General features: G+C 44.0%; 1 protein-coding gene across 1 annotated transcript in view; it reads right to left on the reverse strand.

Annotated features, from left to right (window-relative positions):
• The window catches only part of ITGAV (integrin subunit alpha V), a 382,159-nt gene that overhangs the window by 42,934 nt on the left and 321,196 nt on the right, over positions 1–18,029 (reverse strand). The window contains exon 22 of the mRNA XM_085648702.1: positions 1,418–1,497. Coding sequence (XP_085504828.1) covers positions 1,418–1,497 — 80 coding nt within the window. The remainder of the gene's footprint in view (positions 1–1,417; positions 1,498–18,029) is intronic.

The following is an 18,029-nucleotide window of genomic DNA, read 5'->3' on the forward strand; positions in this document are numbered from 1 at the left end:
TGTGGGACACCCAGAACGATTCAAGGGATAACAGCGATCGTTTGAGGTGGTAGGGGCTAGGTGCTGCCGTTGCCTTTGTCGGATAACCCGCCGCATAGCTAATGTTCAGTGGACCGTGCACGAGTAGTTCACCCATTCAGTTGCTTTCTTTCTTATTATTGTACTCCTGTTTATACCGTCATAAAATAAGCTGTCGCCACGCAATGGAATCGGAAGGTGAAAGCACGCCATGCGCGTTGTGCCTGCAAGCAGCCCTTCCTACTTTTGGGACGGCCCATCCGGACTGGATCCTTTGCTTCACGGCTTGTTTAGATAACACGCCTCCTTTAGATAAGAAATTATTTCCCGACAGCCGTGATGCAAACGATCCAGTCCGGATGGGCGGTCCCAAAAGGAGAAAGGGCGGTAACAAAGAAGCCTCATTTTCAATGGGAGGCCACCGTTTACCATAAACGATGACGCCATAAAATGAAAATGAGGGGCGGGGCTTCAAGCCCCCTTCTGAAATGTCCTCTCTCACAATATGTCTCGCAGAGCGAGCAGTGCATGCGCGCTGCAACGCTAGGTGAGACCTAAAAAGCAGGACACATAAGTGAATAAAGAACGCAACATGTAGTGGGAGCATCAATTAATGAACGGAGGTGTGGTACCGCTCAGATCACTACAATAAGAAGCTTTGGCAGAGCCAATGGGTCTAGTCTTTAAAAGGCGTGTACCAACCTACTGTCAATGCTTATTTTTTATTTTGCAGTTCGTGGGCCTTTAGAATTTTTATTTTTTTTAAACTATGAACATGACGAGAGGGGAGCACTGAGCAGCGACAGAAAAGCAGGGGGGAGGGATGAGAGAGCGAAAGAGAGACTTACTGTGCAGATGTTTGTTTACATCATCGAAATACCGTAGGCAGATACCAGCCGTGATGAACAACAGTGTTAGTAAATGTCAAATTCCAGATGGACCACAGAAGCAAATGGCTGAAAGAGCGGTATAAAAGCCCTTTTCTGTAACTGTGTAAGTATGTCCATGTGTACATTATGTGTTAACAATAACTCTCACCAGATAGCTAAAGGTGTCTGTGAGTCCTAAAAATCAGGCTTGTAACAGGCCAGAGATCACTGTACATACACCAAGAATAAGATCACCTTATGTAGTTATGATGCAGGGTACAGATTACTGTATAGAATAGGTCACACATCACAACATGTAGCAGAGCACAGATCACTGCCTATAGAAGAACACACATTGCTGCACGCAGCAGGGCAAATATTGCTGCTTGGAGAATAGAGCATGTATCAGGGCGCAGACTCTTGCATGTAGAATGAAGGACATGTGAACTACATATTTGAATACAATTGAGCAAATAAATACATTTACAAAAAAATCTTAAATGGGTAAGGGTTTCTATAAGGACACTTGCCTTTGGATCTGCAAATCAAACTTGACCGAATTGTCCATCTCAGACAGCTGATGGACACTAAACCGTAGTCCAGCTATAAGCTAATAGGAAAAAGAAAGAACATTAATGAAAAAAGAAAACTTGCAAAATGAAAGCTTGTTGGAGGGCCTCATTACACACAGTACATGCCAGAAAAATATACAATGCGAAAACTGTACCAAAAAACTATAATTATTATTGTTTATAAGGTAGCAGATTTGGTTAAAGCTGAAATATCTCACTAACCTAAAAATCCAGTCTTTAACAAAACTACTCATGAATTACAAAAAAACACCATTTTTGAATTAGACCTGGTTTGTCGATTTGTAGAGTGCTCTACTAACCCGTGAGGGTATCCAGGTGCTTGAGCAGGTGTATAGACGTGAAGCCCCTGCATGGTTATTCAAAGAACCAGGTCTTCAGGGTCTCGGGGACCTCAAGAAGCAAGGAAGAGGCTCTGATGCGTTGTGGGAGGGTGTACCATGTTTTGGGGTGATGTAGGAAAACGAGCAACCTCCTTCTCCGCTTTGTGAATGCGGGGCTGGGTGTGTGCAAGAGAGAGTGAGGGCTGGGTGCAGATGCCTGGGTGGGTCGTGGAAGTGTGTGCTGCTGTTCATGCATGCGGATTCAGTGTTGTGGTGGGCTCTGTAGGTGCGAATGCGTAGCATGAACTGGCTGCGCTTGTGAATGGGGAGCCAGTGAAGCTCCCTGAGGTGGAGTGAAATGTGGGTGCGGAAGCTATACTCTGTAATCCGGCATCAAAAAGATTTACAAACCTATATGACACCAAAGCATATTTTATAGTTTGTGAAGCTGTTAAACGTACCGCTTTCCACCCTTTCTCATACCTCTATAAAATACTGAGCCAGGAGTCTTACTGTTCAATGAAAGTTAAGTCTACCAGCACCCATGTCGAAGCATGTATATGCGGCATACCAACACAAATACCGCTCCATAGAGTGTACATCACCCTGGCCTCTGGCTTCAAAGGTAATCAGGCACCCAAGGTTCCTTAATGTAGCCAATACAGGCCTGTGCTCCCCTTACCTACCCTTTATGGGAAGGGGACCTGACGGAAGTGCTCGGCATGCAAGGAAAATGGCTGATGGCTCAAGATGCATGCAGTCCTGTACCCCACTGAGGCAGAGGAGACCTGAAGCTTCCACAGAGCCAATTCCATACGGTTATAGACACGACTGGCTTAAAGATTCATCTCTCACAATTTACAAGCACAGATTAGTATTGCAACCCATCTAACACTCACAATAGCATCATAAATGATGAACTGGTGAGTGATACAAATCTAACTTGCTGCTGAACGGTACATTGCAGCAGGTTACAGAATGCACAGTTTTAAATGTGCCTACAATAATATACTAAAAAAGTTGCATGTTTTTCGCTGGCTGTCGCTTGTTGTTCCATCACCACTCAGCAGCACCCACTGTGAACCACAAAAGAATAATGCTCGTTAATTCTATAACTATGTCAAAGCAAATAGGTGTTTGGATGGATATATTCGAAGGGTTCATAGGGATAAATGGGTGGGCCATTTAACCAAATGTTTCGCTGGAGATTGTGTTATTGTTAATTATTTATAGGCAACCTTGCGTAGAAGGTGAACTTATTCAACAATCCATTCAAGGGCTACTACGGCCAAGCACAGTAAAGCGTTTGCCTTTTGGGTTTTTAATAGATCTCTCAATTCACTTATTAGAGACCGACTTTTGCTCAACACTATGCACATTCCCTGGCTCCAGCTGATCAATTTCTGAGCTAATCATGTTTAAAATCTTTCCAATTTAGTAGAGATGGTCAGACCGGAGGGTCAGAACTAACTCGGATACAGTTAGATCCCAACCTGTAGCGTCCCCACTTGACCACGGTATCTTTTACTGCTGCAGCTTCAGAGCCTGAGTCAGGCCCACGAGGGGGTAACTTGCCTCTACTGGAGCAGGTTGCTTCTGCCTTCCCTTGCAAAGTAAATATTACTTAGCGTTTAAGCTGGAACACAGCTGGTGTAATGGGCATGAAAGACTGGGTGGAATTTATTAATATGTATGATATAGTCGTGATGCAAAAACATGAACCATCAGTGAAGGCGCTTTTTCATACAGAGAAAACAATGCCTTAATCATGCACCCCAAGGCTAAGAAAGTAAAGGTTAGTCCCTGTTTTAGAGTACGGAATAAGTAACATATTTTTGCCGGTGCACATGATTTGATTCAGTTCAAAATCTCTGTTATCACCCTTACTTTGCTAGGACGAAAACAAAAAGGGAGTTTTCAACTAGGTTTCCACTTTCCGCTACATTTCTAGTCTATGCATGCATTTCGTTTCAGCCTAGAAGGGAAATAGCCAGTGATTGTTTAAAGAATCTGCAGGGGGCCTAGGTTGCTCGTAGAAGCCCACTGACAGTGCAGAATAAAGTCAGGGGTGCTGAATACTGAAGCAACCTAGTATCTCTTATTTTGTAATGTATGCTTCATCGATACCTTCCCCCTTTCTCACTGTATATATATATATATATATATATTCCTCTTCCACCATTTTCTGGCTTTCTCTCTCTTGCACTGGGGCAAAGTCTGATGATAAAATATAAGTCCCAGTCACAAGAGAAGTGTGCTGGTGCTTAAAGCATGTAAATATTCGACATCCATCTGAGAGCCATTAGCTTAGTTCAGTATTAATAGATGAGTGACCCAGTGGGGAAAATTAAGATACTCAAAGTCTTGAGTGTTCTCAGGTAAGACCAATAGTTTTGTACACGTTATAGAACTCATAAATAAAAGGTTACTGGGGATAACTTTTGAGTTCCACACTATGTAAACGGGGCTGTCCAGTCATCAAAAACAGGATTGCAAAAGCATTGCTCTACTATGCCAACCCAACACAATAACAAAATAGTTACTTACTCGCATGAGTAGTTTTGAGGTTCAAGATTATCATCGATTCAGATACTGTGTATCATTCTGCCATCTTCTTATTAGATCCTTTCTGGCACTCTTTTTTCTTGGTCTTGGGCGTCATCGACCATTTGGTGTCCTTTCCATCATTGTGGCATTAGATGCCTGCCCCAGACGCCCCTTTTTGTGGTTGCTATCTTCAGATTCTTTTTACCTCTTTGTAGAGGCTTTCCAATTCTTTCTATACCATCTTTAGACATTTTGTGTTAAACAACCTTCTTGTTTCCAGGGAAGTTGGTGGGTCTCATGTGAATCCTTCTACAAACTGCAAATGTACTAGTCTTGCAGTGCAAATCAATCTTTTCTGGATTCAAATGCCGTGCATTGTAGTGGTATTTTGCCCTCTTGGGCTTCTGAGCTGAAATGAATTTGTGTTTACAAACAGGTGTTTTAATTCTCTTTGTCCCACCTGTGTTTCTTATTGCTTGAATATCCACACTGTAGTGTTTTGTGAAGGTGTGTACAGAAGACCGTGTGGCTACCATAGATAAGTCAATTATGGAGACATTTGTTATGAAGGCTAGATTTGCACAGTTGTTCCTCGTTAAATACATTCTTGGTCTTTGTCTAAACGCTACACCTGCTGGCTTGTAACAAGGCTGACTATATTGACTATCCATCTTGCAATGGTCACCTTTGTTACTGACGAGTCTTTGCTTGCTGATTCGAAGAGATGAAGAATTGATTTGCTTTCCTGACTTGAGTTGTTTATTGCAAGTACATTTCATTAATACATTAATGCCGTTCTGACATCCAGCATGTGAAGGTGCCCTTTCTGCATATGTTCTTGGATTTTGGAAAAAAGTTGCAGCTGTATAGCTTTTGTTGACATGAAAATATGAGAAGACCTTTACCAGAAATTGTGGGCTTTTCCTCATTTGCACCCTGTCCCTTTGTATCTGTAGGTAAGGTTCTTGTGCTTGCAACTCATTAACTCTGTGCAGTGATGTGACAGCAATCAAAAAGGGTATCTTGAGTGTTAGACATTTGAGACCGCCTTATGCATCAGCCCAACTGGAGACTTCATGAGCTGCACTAGAACTAGGTTTACGTTCCACAGTGGTGTGAGCTCCGATTCTGATTGGGCCACCCTCATTGCCCCTTCTAGAAATCTCTTAATCACTGGAGTACTGAAGACAGTTCTTCCTATCACACCTCTTGTGTAGGCTACTATGTCAGAGAATTGTACTTCAAGTCAGGGATATGATAAGCCCTCATTTAACAGATAAGTAGAAACATGACCACTGTAGCATCATGTGGGCAACTATCCGGAGGCTCTAATCTGTTGTATAGTGCATGAACCTGTTCCATTTTGCTGTGTAGCATTTTTGTGGTAGGTTATGTGGGCTCTCTTAGGGTCTCCATGAATCTTATGCGAAAGCCCTAGGTGTCCAAAATCTATGTCTTTAGGATCCATGCTGCTAGGCTGATGATTGCTGGTTTCGGGCGGTGTACATGGCCTCCTTACATTGTTAACAGGTCTTGATGAGCTGGCAGTCTCGTCACATTGTTTTGTGCCATCTCCACCAGATCTGAGAATCATGTTTATCTGCCCCATTGAGGGGTGATGAGAATTAATGTCATGGACACCTGTCTGCACCCGTTTAACACAAGTGGTATCAAATTTCCATGACTAATCTATTGACAGGAACAAATAATTCCATTTACCATAGGTTGCTACCAATGTTTTTAGTCCTGATGAAGACATCTGTGAAATCATTATAGGGGGTTGAAACGTCAAGGTATTCTACTGTTCACTGCTATTTATCTGGGTACTTTTGTACAGTATACTTCATATACAAGTTCTGTGCTACCAAAAGTGTACTATCAGTCAACTGTGCATATTACATGTGCACCTTTTTTTCCATCTTTGTCACACCTTGCGTGCACTGCACCAGTTGTTTTGGAGCATCTATGTGTTTCTGATTATTATTGTTAAATATCCGAGCAAAGAAATTTACTGATGTGCATACAACAGAATGTGTATGTGATCCCTCAAATAGGTTGTGCCAAGGGAGCTTAGGCTATATGCTCTCTCGGTGGGTACTATTTGCTCTTTTCATAAATTTACTGCCAAGGTTTCCAGAAATATAGACTTGCCCCATATTTGTTTTTAATCTAGTGACAGGACATTACCGGTTGTTGGTTCGGGCACCTGGATGCAAAGTTTTAGCACTTTGCATTTGCCTATGTTGCAAATAGATCTATTGGGGTTTTCTCAATTTCTGAAAAAGTCTCTCCATTATTTGTAGTTTTAGCCGCACTCATGTGCAGTGCTTGCTTGCCTTTTTAGCCTGGCTTCCTTTGTGTTCTGTACTCCTAGTAGATGGACGACTACTAGTGCTATCCTTCTCTAAATCGTCCTCTTCCATGCTCTGAGCTAGCTGCGACACTGTGTGCAACCTTGTTCTCTATGTTTGTGGAGGAAGAACATCCTGGTATGTTGTCTGTCTGTAGTTGAATTTTCTTCCCTTTGATATGTACCTGGAAGGCCTTTAGGACCAAAAACACAGTCTTCAGCTCCGGCACGTTTATATGTTCCACTGCCTCCCCAGAGATCCAGAGGTCTTGATGTTTAGCCTCCACATATGGGCCCCCGATCCTGTGTGGAATGCATCTGTTGTGACACTGAGGGAGTTGGGTTCTTAAGTCTGCCTACTGTAATGTTCCTTGCATTCCACCAACATATTTATCATTCCACTTTTTCTGTAACAAAAACCAGATCATCCTAAGTCCCAGTTGCCTGTGACCATCGACATTGTACCCATTCCTGCACTGGTCTCATGTGTAACCTTGCCGGGTCTGGTAGCTTAATGCGTCCATTGTAGGGGACTTGTGTTAGACCTCATGGGCACGGGTACAAATACTGGCGGGTCCACTCAGCCTTTCATCCTTCTGAGGTCGATAAATTGAGTACCATGGAGTTGGGTAACAATAAACATCTGTTATTCAGCGCCAAGATACCCTTCTGGGTAAATACTCTCCAACACCCGAGCACAGAGCTCTAACAAGACCTTTCAACTAAAGTGGAAGCGTTTTTGCGTTTGGTGCGAAGAATCTAACGAAACCCTTTCTCCTCTTCACCTCATGAAATTCTTCCTTACCTCCTTCTGTTAGTAAAATCTGGGTTAACCCACTCCTCCATGAAAGTCCCTCTAGCGGCCTTCTCTCTTATGAATCCCCTCATGTACCTCTTGTACACGTTTTTACATAACTTGTAAAGTGCTCTGGTACCTTCAGGTCTAGCTAGCACTATATAAAGCTCAAAATATAATGACGTGCGCTTTAAAAACTGTCATGTCACGGTAGTTTTTAGGAGTATGCATGATGCGATGATGCCCAATATTTTCCCCAACTGACTTCACTGTCATAGACTGTCCCTTCTTCTAAAAAGTTAGTTTGTCACATCAATGTGAGAATTCACTTAGCAACTGGGAAGCCATTTGTTTCCATAGAGTTTAGCCTTACTCCCAAAAAATGTTTTCTCTCTCCGGCACTGGGGATGATTTCTCTTTGTTTAGGGAAAACTTCAATCTGTGAAGTGTCTCAATGACTGTGTTTAGGCTCTCCTGGCACAGTCTGAACGATCTCGCCAATACCAGACAGTTGTCCAGATAAGAATAGACATTGATCCTCTTTCTTCTCAAGTGTGCTACAACTACTGGCTCAGATTTTATCCCATAAGGCATAACTGAACTGGCAGAGTACCTTGTCCCTGATGAACCTCAGGAACTGCTTGTGTCTGGTATTCCTTGGAACAGGAAAAGGAGATGTCCTTGAAATCAATGGTTTCCAGGTAGTTTCCCTTGTGGAGATGTGGAATAACCTCCTGCAGCATGACCATTTTTAATATTTGCGTTTTTATGAATCTGTTGGAAGCTTGCAGGTCTTCAATGGGTCTGGTACTAGGCAGTAGATTGAGTAGACCCCTTTACTGATCTGTTCTTGCATGTTTGCTTCAACTCTTGCTGCAGAATCTCCTCCTTGTTCTTTGATGTTTGGAGGCCTGCTTAACAGTTCTATACGAAAACCAGGTTAAATAATGTTCAGAGCCCATTTTTTGGAAGTGATGGTCTTCCACGGGTGTTGAATGTAGGGGGATTGTGATAGTGGATCACTTGTTAGAGTGCCCCACTCCTCACAAAGCAGTACCTCTCCCCCCTAGTTCCTGCTCAAAATGGATGCCTCTGTGTACTCAGGTATTGCTACCGTGATGGGGCACTTTGAGAGATGGATTGTAGCCTACACCTGGGTGGGGCTGCCAGGTTGTGATCCAACTCTAGCAAACAGACCTTTCCTTAGCGCCATTTCTTCTACAAAATGGCCTTCTAAACTGAAGACCCATGGCCTTTGCTGTTTTATTCCCCTTTACATTTTTTGCAGTGAGTCATCTACTAGTCTGAAAAGTGTTCCACCTGTTAAAGGCATAGTAAGAACTGCCGCCTCCACCTCCTGTTACTATCCTGAGACTCACAGCCTGCATGCCTCCTTAGGGTAGTACCTTCTCACAGCTGTCTGCTGTATCCAGTGCTGATTTCATGCAGGTGTTAGAGATTGTTCTGTAGCCTTGGATGACTGTTTTGGCCCTCTTTTGGTACTACTCTGGGAGGTGTTGCATTAGCTTCCCCATCTCGTCCCATTGATGGAGGGTGTACCTGATGAGCAGTACATTTAGGGATGGTGATAAGCCATTGGGTGGCATCTGACCTCTCCATTTTTTACTATACCATCTTTATCTTCTTGCTCTTCATATCGGACGGGGGCTCTGAGAAAACAGGGCACTGACGATTTTGTGTACGGTAGCAGTGATGATTGAGTCTATTGCAAGATAGCCTCTGAAGTTAGAAGGGTGTTTGAATGAGCGCTTGTACTTTTTCACCACTCTGTCACAGCTTTTGCTGCAGCTTGTTCTGTCAAGGCCTCCTTTTCTTGGTCCAGGACACTGAGTGGTTCTTCTCCTCTGTGATGGCAACATGGGCTCTAGGAGGAAACATGATTCTGCCTGTTCCTCCTTTTAACTGCATCCTATATGTGTCTGCTGCCCTTTTAACAAGGGTGCTGTACACTTCAATGTCTACGGGTGGTGAAGATCAGGAGGGGTCCAAACCATCTTAATGGGAGTCTATCTCTATATCCTGCTAGCCCTCGTCACTGACTCAAGGTCTGATAGGAATCCTAAGTCGAACTGACTTGCTTTGGGGTCCCTTTCTTCATAGACAATTTCTTCTTCTTCCGCTTCCTGGGACTCAGGCAGTCAGAGGCTCCAGCTCCATATGGTACAACTGCTCTTCTGTTTCCATTTGAGGCTTCAGTATGATGCACTATCCCTTAAGTTAATCATCTAGCTCCTCCTTCCTCTTCAAGAGGGTATACATTTCAACTTCAAGTCTACTTTTTTTCCTCTTGCTGTCAAAATCTCTCAGTTCAATGTCAAGCACTCAGGCCTTTACTTCCATTCTGGAGCCGAGGTTGGTTCCGAGGGGTTACTACCAATGGTATTGATCGACTTCAAGCAGGGGGTGTAGGAAAGTGCCCCTTTTTGCATAGTTGCCCCCCACTTTTTGCCTGATGTTTGATGCTTCTTGACTAAGTTTGCTCTGGGTTCCTGCTAATCGGGTACCCAGGGCCTGTGTTCTTTCCATAAAAATTTACCTTTGCTCCCACATTGGCACTCCGCTGGCCTACAAATAAGTCCAATGTAAAAGGTGCGATGAGCACCAAGGGCCTTGTAGCCAGAGAAAATCTCTGAGGGCTAAGGCATTTATTTTGCCACCCTCAGAGACTCCTCCTGTGACCCATACACACCGCCAGTGCAGTGTGTGCACCAGGGGGAGACCCTAAAATTACAAGTCGACATGGCACACATCCCTGTGTGCCATGCCAAACAAAACACTGCCTGTGGCATAGTTCAGTCACTCCTCTAGCAGGCCTTACAGCCCTAAGGCAGGGTGAACTATACCACAGCTGAGGACACAGTGGCATGAGCCCTGGGCCCCTACAGTAACTGTGCCATTCACAGGTATTGTAAGTGCATTAAAGCCATTTTATAATGTGGAAATGTGCCTTTTAATGAGGGTCACCCCTCTCTGTCCACGGGTCCTTAGACCAACAAAATAGAGATTGGCACTCAAGCTGGAATTCAAGTAACAGGTTTATTAATCACTCATGAGCGGGACTACGTCCACACAGCACTCTCAAGTGCTGCCTGAGGTAGTACATTGAAGTCACAGAACACAGGCCTTATATACAGTTTTTTCTGCACTAGTAAGCATGTGGATACAAATAGAAGGTACAGGCCTACACAGGAATAGTTACCGACAAACATGGGCAGATGGGAGATCACTTAGTCAGCAAAGTGGGAGGGGGAGTAGGAGTGCTTATGGCAGCAGTAAGAGATTGACCAGGTGTTCTGGCAGCTACAAACTCTTAGCACGCATATTGCTTTTAGCTGAGTCAGGAAGTCAACTAAAATAGACAGCACAGGCAGGGAAAAAGACGAGCAGCAGAGGATTGGAGAATTACAAAGCCAACAAAATGGATGCCATAACCAAGATGGCTTCAGCTTATGCTAACAGAAATTATTCCAGATTTCCACAAAACCATGGGCTGGGAGTTTGGCACCCCGAAAAAGACGAGCAGCAGAGGATTGGAGAATTACAAAGCCAACAAAATGGATGCCATAACCAAGATGGCTTCAGCTTATGCTAACAGAAATTATTCCAGATTTCCACAAAACCATGGGCTGGGAGTTTGGCACCCCGAACTCCACAGCTCCATGATGGCTTTACTGAAGACTCATGAGTTTGCTATCAACCGTCTCAACCTATTAAACCCACACTGATGCCAGTGTTGGATTTCAGGCCAAAAGCACTCAGAGGGCATCTTAGAGATGCCCCCTGAAAAACAACCTAACTCTAGTGTGCTGGCTGAGTGGCTGCTCACCAGCTGCACCCCCAGATATGTTTCTGGACCCCTGGGTTGAGAGCCTCCTGCTCTCGGGGTCCTGAAACAAAGCACATTCTGGGAAGAGGTGCCAAACCTCCTCCCCCAGGATGGGTAGGGTCCACGAAGGGGAAGCTTCACAGGCATGCCATCCTGGTTAGCTAATCCCTGCCTGCTGCTGCTCCCAGCAACTGGCCCCCACTGGTACGAACCCCCACTTTGGGAGGGAGAATCGGCGAGAAAACCAAGATAGGAGGAGAGGTGTGCCCACCTTTCCCAACTCCACCCCTCAGGTAAAGGAGGCGAGGCAAAACACAACTCTCTGTCCCAGCCATCTTGAAGATGGGGGACCCAGCCAACCTGAGAGAGACCATGGGAGGGTGGCATAATAGGGGGTGTACCCAACCCAAGGAAGGGACCAATTGGTCCCGATCTCTACCTACCTGAAACGCCCCTAAATTTAGTATTTAGGAGCAACCCCAAACCTTGCCTCCTCAGACAAGCAGGAAGAAGAAGGACCAAAATGCCGTGCTGAAGGAAGAAGAGAAGGACACCAACTGCCTTGGCCACAGCCCTACAGGCCTGTCCCGACCTCGACCTGCTCCAGCGGAATCCTGGTGTGTCTAATAGCCAGCAGCCCCCAGAGCCCAGAGGACCTGCCCGGCCTTCTCTACAAAGAGTCTGTCTCCCTTGAGCACCAGACTCTGGACCTGGCCAATTCCGCGAGTCTGCACCACTCTGCACCCGACGCCCTCGGCCCGAGTTTCAGTGGCCCAACACCATGAGGAGGTCCCCCAGTGCACCTGACCTGGCATCTGGTGATCCTTGACCTACCTCAAGTCTCCCGACGATGGTTGAAGCCTCTAGCTCGAGGGTCTCCCCCAACCGCGACTGGAACTAGTAAGGAAACCTGATGCCTAAAGATACCCCAGCACCCGATGCACCACAATCTTGGGTGGCCCAACCGACGATGTCCAGGCATCCCCCTGCATCCCAACTTACCTCTCCAACCGGTGGTCGCCTTTAGGCAGCCTCCCTGCCCGTACCTGCAGTCTTTGTTCTGACTGGAGATCTCCCATTGAAAACAACAGGACACACGACGCCAACTCTGCACCCTGCACCAAGACGCCCCTTTGCCACTGTGGATTCAACTTGTGTGCTAACTCTGATCCCTCTTTGCCCTGAGCTTAACCCTAGGAGCTTTACTCCCACAACCAGTGGCTTGCCCGAGAGCAGCCACCAACTGAAAGCCCCTATGCCCCACATTGGGCCTCAGCACTCTGCACCCGGCTGCCCTAGTGCCACTAAGTGTGCTCTTTGAGTGCATCCTTGACCCTGGAGGAACCCTTGTTCTAACCCCAGAAACGCAACACTCAAAACAGATTGCTTACCTGCAAACCAATAAGCACATTTTCTTCCATAGGATTGCATTGACTCTTTTCCCTCTGAAAAACCTCAAAGTGTTGAGTGGTGTTTGTATGGGAGCCTAAGCAACTGTGTTTAAAAGTCAAAGTGCTTTACTTACCTTTGTCTAGGAAATGTCCCAGTGTGTTATCTAACGAACAGTGGTTCTGCCACAACACACTTATCAAAGTTAAATTTCTTCAAAATTTTTATCCCCTTCATGTGATTTTTGTCATATAAAATCTGAGTATGCTTCAAAATAACACAATTAATTTGTGCCTTTTCCTTTAAATATGTGTTTAGACAGATGTGTATATAACATTCAATGAAATCCCACGGTAGAAGGGGATAAAAAGTTTGAAGAAATTTTACTTTGATAAGTGTGTTGAGGCAGAACCACTGTTCGTTTAATGTAATAGTACCCAGGTTCTGCACGTTACTGGGTATCCCCATTGATGAATACCAGTGTGATATCTATGCACACACTGAATAGAAAAAGTAATCTAAAAATTAATCTCAAGAGTAATCTAAAAAGTAATTACAAAGTAATTACACATATCACTTGTCTTTAAATGTTTTACAAACCTAGAACAAACCTATACAACTTTACTTACCTGTACCAAGTCCTGCTTGGTTCTAAGAATAAAATTCAACTAAAGAAATATTTTTTATAAAAACAATTGGCCTGAATTCAGTCTTTGAGTATGTGAAATCATTTCTTGGCTGAGTGTGTACTATAAATGCTTAACACTATCCTCTGATAAAGCCTTACTGCTCGCCCACACTACCACAAACAGAGAGTAAGGTGTTGTCTACTTTTACCTCTGTAAGCCTTTTGGGATCCACTGGACTCTGTGCACACTATACCTTACTTTGGTATAATATATACAGAGCCAACTTCCTACAGGGGGTTCTTTTTGCTTGTTCTGGATCACAGTTGGCATTGGTGTTTGGATTTTTTCAAGGATTTTGAGTTTGAATGTTTCAGCTTTGCACCACTGCTCCCTTGTGTAATCTGGTGCATTCTTGCCACATTTTCTTTCGAGGCCTTCTGCAATGCATTCTTCCACTCCGTTTCAGAGACTTCATTACCTTGGAGACCTTTTCTTGTACTACCTCGGTTTCCTCGGGGTTCTCCTCATTGCTGGATGGTTTAAGGTCTCTCCACAATGTTTTCTGCCGTGACTGTGCAAAGGCATAGTAACCACATCTCTGCTTCTAACTTACAAATCTTGGGCTGGAACTCTGCAAATGCATCACACCCCTCTGATCTGTGGTCCTTTGGAAGACACAGGTTGCAAACCCACTAGCTGTCCATATGTGCGAACATGTGGTGGCACTTCAGGCTAAATCCAAAGGAGATATGCTCCAACCCATGCTCATTTACTAGCCACCATAGATTATGTTCTTACAACAGTAAGCTTATTAAAAAAACTGATGTTTTTCCTTAGTGGAAATTGGATTTCCTCAACGTCTGTCTTCTAGCTTTCATCTCCATTCAGGATTCTTTGCGTTTGGACAATGATCCCTAGATGAAAATTTAAAGAAACTTTCTTTAACCTCTTACTTACAAGGCTATGATTACAGATCCAAAGGTAGAAAAAAATCTGAAGAAGGGGACCACACAAGGGATTCTGGTGCGGGCATCTGACATCATATAGGAATGGACAGGCCATTAAATGGTTGATTCTGCCACGGAAAAAGAGAGAGAGAAAAAAAAGGGGGACTCTAGGAGACAATTCTGGACTCGACCAATAGATGGCAGAATGATGCACAGCAATTATTATTAAATGAGATTCAGGGCAGTGTCTTTGAGACCAATTTCACATAGGCATGAGACTACAATGGAGTGTCAACATACCCAAATGTACTGAGAGAAAGCTTTTATTAAAATGCAAAATAATATAGTACAAGAGGCATGTGCAATGTTAACCTGCAAATTGATACTGAATTGGCACAACATTTAAATGTGCCAAATTATATATATATATATATAATTTATATTAGCATATATAATTTCTATTAGCACCAAGACTAACAAGCATTTGCAATGCAATAGGTCTCGCATTATTAAAGTTTGAGCTATTGGCATTGCTAATAATAACGCAATACCAATAGCTCAAACATTCAGTAATGCAAGACCTATTGCATTGCAAATGCTTGTAATAGACTAGTCCTTAGCAAGTTGTGCATAGTGAGTAGACCGAACCCTCCTTTTAAGAAATTGATACCATAAGCAGTAGCCAAACTTGCTTATCAATAAACATGTGCAAATGGCCACGCAAGTCAGTTTCTTTAAACTAGGATAAAGGTTCCTCGTGCACATTAATTTTTATTTTAGAGCAGGTACCTTGCAAGGAAGGAATCTCTGATGTCATTTGCAAATACGTTTAAAAACCGCCCTCATTACTGTATTAACAAGCACTGGCAAAGCCAGCATGTTACGCCTTTACAAAATCTATTGGCTCTGTCAATTGTTTTACATATTACACAGCACTAGAACTGCTGCGCAACATAGCTTATGGTAAAAAAAGAAAAAAAGCATTGACATAGCCAATAGATCTCGCCTTTGGGACCTTATAAGTGTTTAGTTATCCAGCACAATATCCTTGGTGCAAGAACATCAACTGTTGCATGGCTAAACATTTATAAGGTCCCAAAGGCGAGACCTATTGGCTATGCCAATGTTTGTTAAATACCTGTAGGGAATCCAGATGTTGTATTCCCTAGGTTGATGACAGACCACTTATGTCCCACTTTCTTGTCCAGGAGGAAAATGTTGCTTATAAAACCTCCAGATGGGGGAAGGGGAATAATGTTATTTATTTTGCAGCTTTTTTTTCTCTGTTGACAATTGTATTTGTGTCAAGGGGAAAAGTTTGAGGAGTGTCGTAAGATTCCAAATGGAAGCCCCTTACCACCTAGAGCACCCAAGCATCCTGTGTAATTTGAGCCCAAGTCTCACTAAACAATCAACGTCTTGCTCTCAGTTGTAACAAAGAAGAAATGTGCAGCCTCACATATGAAAAGAGTTGGAGGGGCTGCTGCATGGCCGCTAGCAGCTCCTGCTCTGGAGGGAACGACCTATCTTTGTTGGTAGTCAGTCCAGTGACCTTGTTTCTTTGACAATTAGATGACTGAACAATAGACCTCCAGCCAACTGGTCCAGGCTCCCAGCGTAGACCTTACAGTATGAGGTGAGGCAACCTTCCTGTGGGCCCTCTTTCAGCCCAAGGCCATTGAATATCTGTAGAAGACTGATTCTGCAGGGCAGCCCCCCCAATTTCGTTATGCCACTGGCCTGGCCTGCCTCATCTGTAGCCAGGTCGCATTCTTAGTAGAATGGAGCTAAGCCTGTCTGCCCAGAGGTCGCAGTTCGCATTGCCAATCTGCCAAAAGGAACTTTCGCCCAGCCCGCTAAAACATCTGGGTTGAGAAACTTTGAATTTTTGCTGATCAGACCAGGTGTAAAATCTGGGAGAGGGGTCCTAAACGGTATAACATTTCTTCTTGAGAGGCCCATCAACTTCTCTAGTGAGTGTGACCTAGGCCCAGTGTCCCCAGATACCGAGAACCTAAATCAATAATTTGCAACCTGACACTGTGCTCTGATGGACGCCCGCCTCAAAGAGTTAACTTGGAAAGGGTAAATGCCGCCTACTGCCCCACCCTGTAGGACAGGGTCTAAGATATAGAAATGCTTGGCGAGCCTATCTACAGGCAAGGCGCATCCCGCCAGGTCAGGGATGAGTCGGAGACCATGAGAGAAGGCATCAGAGGCAGTGAGGAGGCAGCCTGTGAGGGCGTGCTGCAGCACGAGCACAGCGAGGCAGCCGTCAGTTCTATGTCGGGCAGACTGATAAAATGTCACCGGTACAGCGTTGATCAAAATATGGAGCGATGTAACGGACCCACAGCATGCAACACGATTTAAATCAACAGTGATAACTTAAGGGACAGGAACGAGAGTATAAATGCTGTCGACAAAAGTCTGTGCAGCGTCGAACTAGAAATATATCAATCTGTAAAAGGAAATATATTACATACAATTTGAATGTAATCAAATTGTGACAGAAGGAAAGGTATAGACAAGGGTGCTCAAAGAGGCGGAGTTACTTCAGTCAGGAGTGTGTATGTTGTTACTTGGGCTGTTATTGATGGTTTTACCATAGTTCATGCAAGTTGTTTTGTTCTCAAAGAACCATGTACATGATCATTCTTTGCTGTATAAAGCTTTGTGTTTATTTGATGTCTTAATTGTTCCCCCTAATCTCTCCATTATCCTTTTCAATCCAACCAACCAACAAACTTCCATGTCCTCCGCTCAAATTAATTCTTATTTCCCTATACTAATTCGCCACTGATCCTTTTTGGGTTCGGAGTTGCGTGGAACTCGCCTATAAGCACTAAGGGACGCCTCGTCAGGTAGTAAGCGCCATATAAAACAATTACAATTCAGTCTGAAGTCCAGTTCCCAAAGAACTGATTCACATACTGGTGCAAAAGAAGAATCAGATTGATGAATGTGACCACGCATAAAAACCTGGAGCTTCGACGACAAGGTATCCTGCTGAAATACTCAGGATGTTCCCGAATACAGCAACCATGTATTGTTATTTGCATGCAAAATTAGCTCACACTTGTTTGAACTGCCATATAGCACTGCAACGCGTTAACTCGTCTGGTTAACAAATAAGATGTGCAACTAAATAAACATTAAGCCAGAGCCGTGGTGTCCTGCCTGTGGGTGTGGGGACAATGTCGCTGAAATATATTTAAAATGCCACCTATCTTCTTTTCTGCAAAAACAGCGACAGCGCTTAAAACAAGGTGGCTCCCCCGCCCATAGCGATTGTGAACTAAAATGAACGAGAAGAAAGCAATATGCAAGAGAAGAAAGGTACAAAGGGGAGAGTAAAGGAAAAAAAGGGAAGCAAATACAAGGGGAGAAAAGAAAGAAACAGAGATGAATGAAGGAATGGCACTTGTAAGAAAAATTGAGAAAGAAACAGTTTAAAAGTGTAGCGGAGGAGGGAGAAACGACATAAGAGAAGGAGAAGCATGAACTATGGCTGCAGTGTGAAACAAACACAAAAAGAACGAGCAATACAGAGACAAGCGGCACTGAAAGCGAACGCTATTGTAAATTTTAAAAAAACACGCCCGCAAGTGGTGTGCGCGCGCGCGTGCGCCACATCAAACATGTGTTTTTCAATTATTGCGCCCGTGTCTGGGCACGATAATTTAAACCACATGGCCTTTGGTGCGCGTAATAGACACCAATA

The sequence above is a fragment of the Triturus cristatus genome, chromosome 3_2, assembly GCF_964204655.1.
Source record: "Triturus cristatus chromosome 3_2, aTriCri1.1, whole genome shotgun sequence".
Lineage (NCBI taxonomy): Eukaryota > Metazoa > Chordata > Amphibia > Caudata > Salamandridae > Triturus > Triturus cristatus.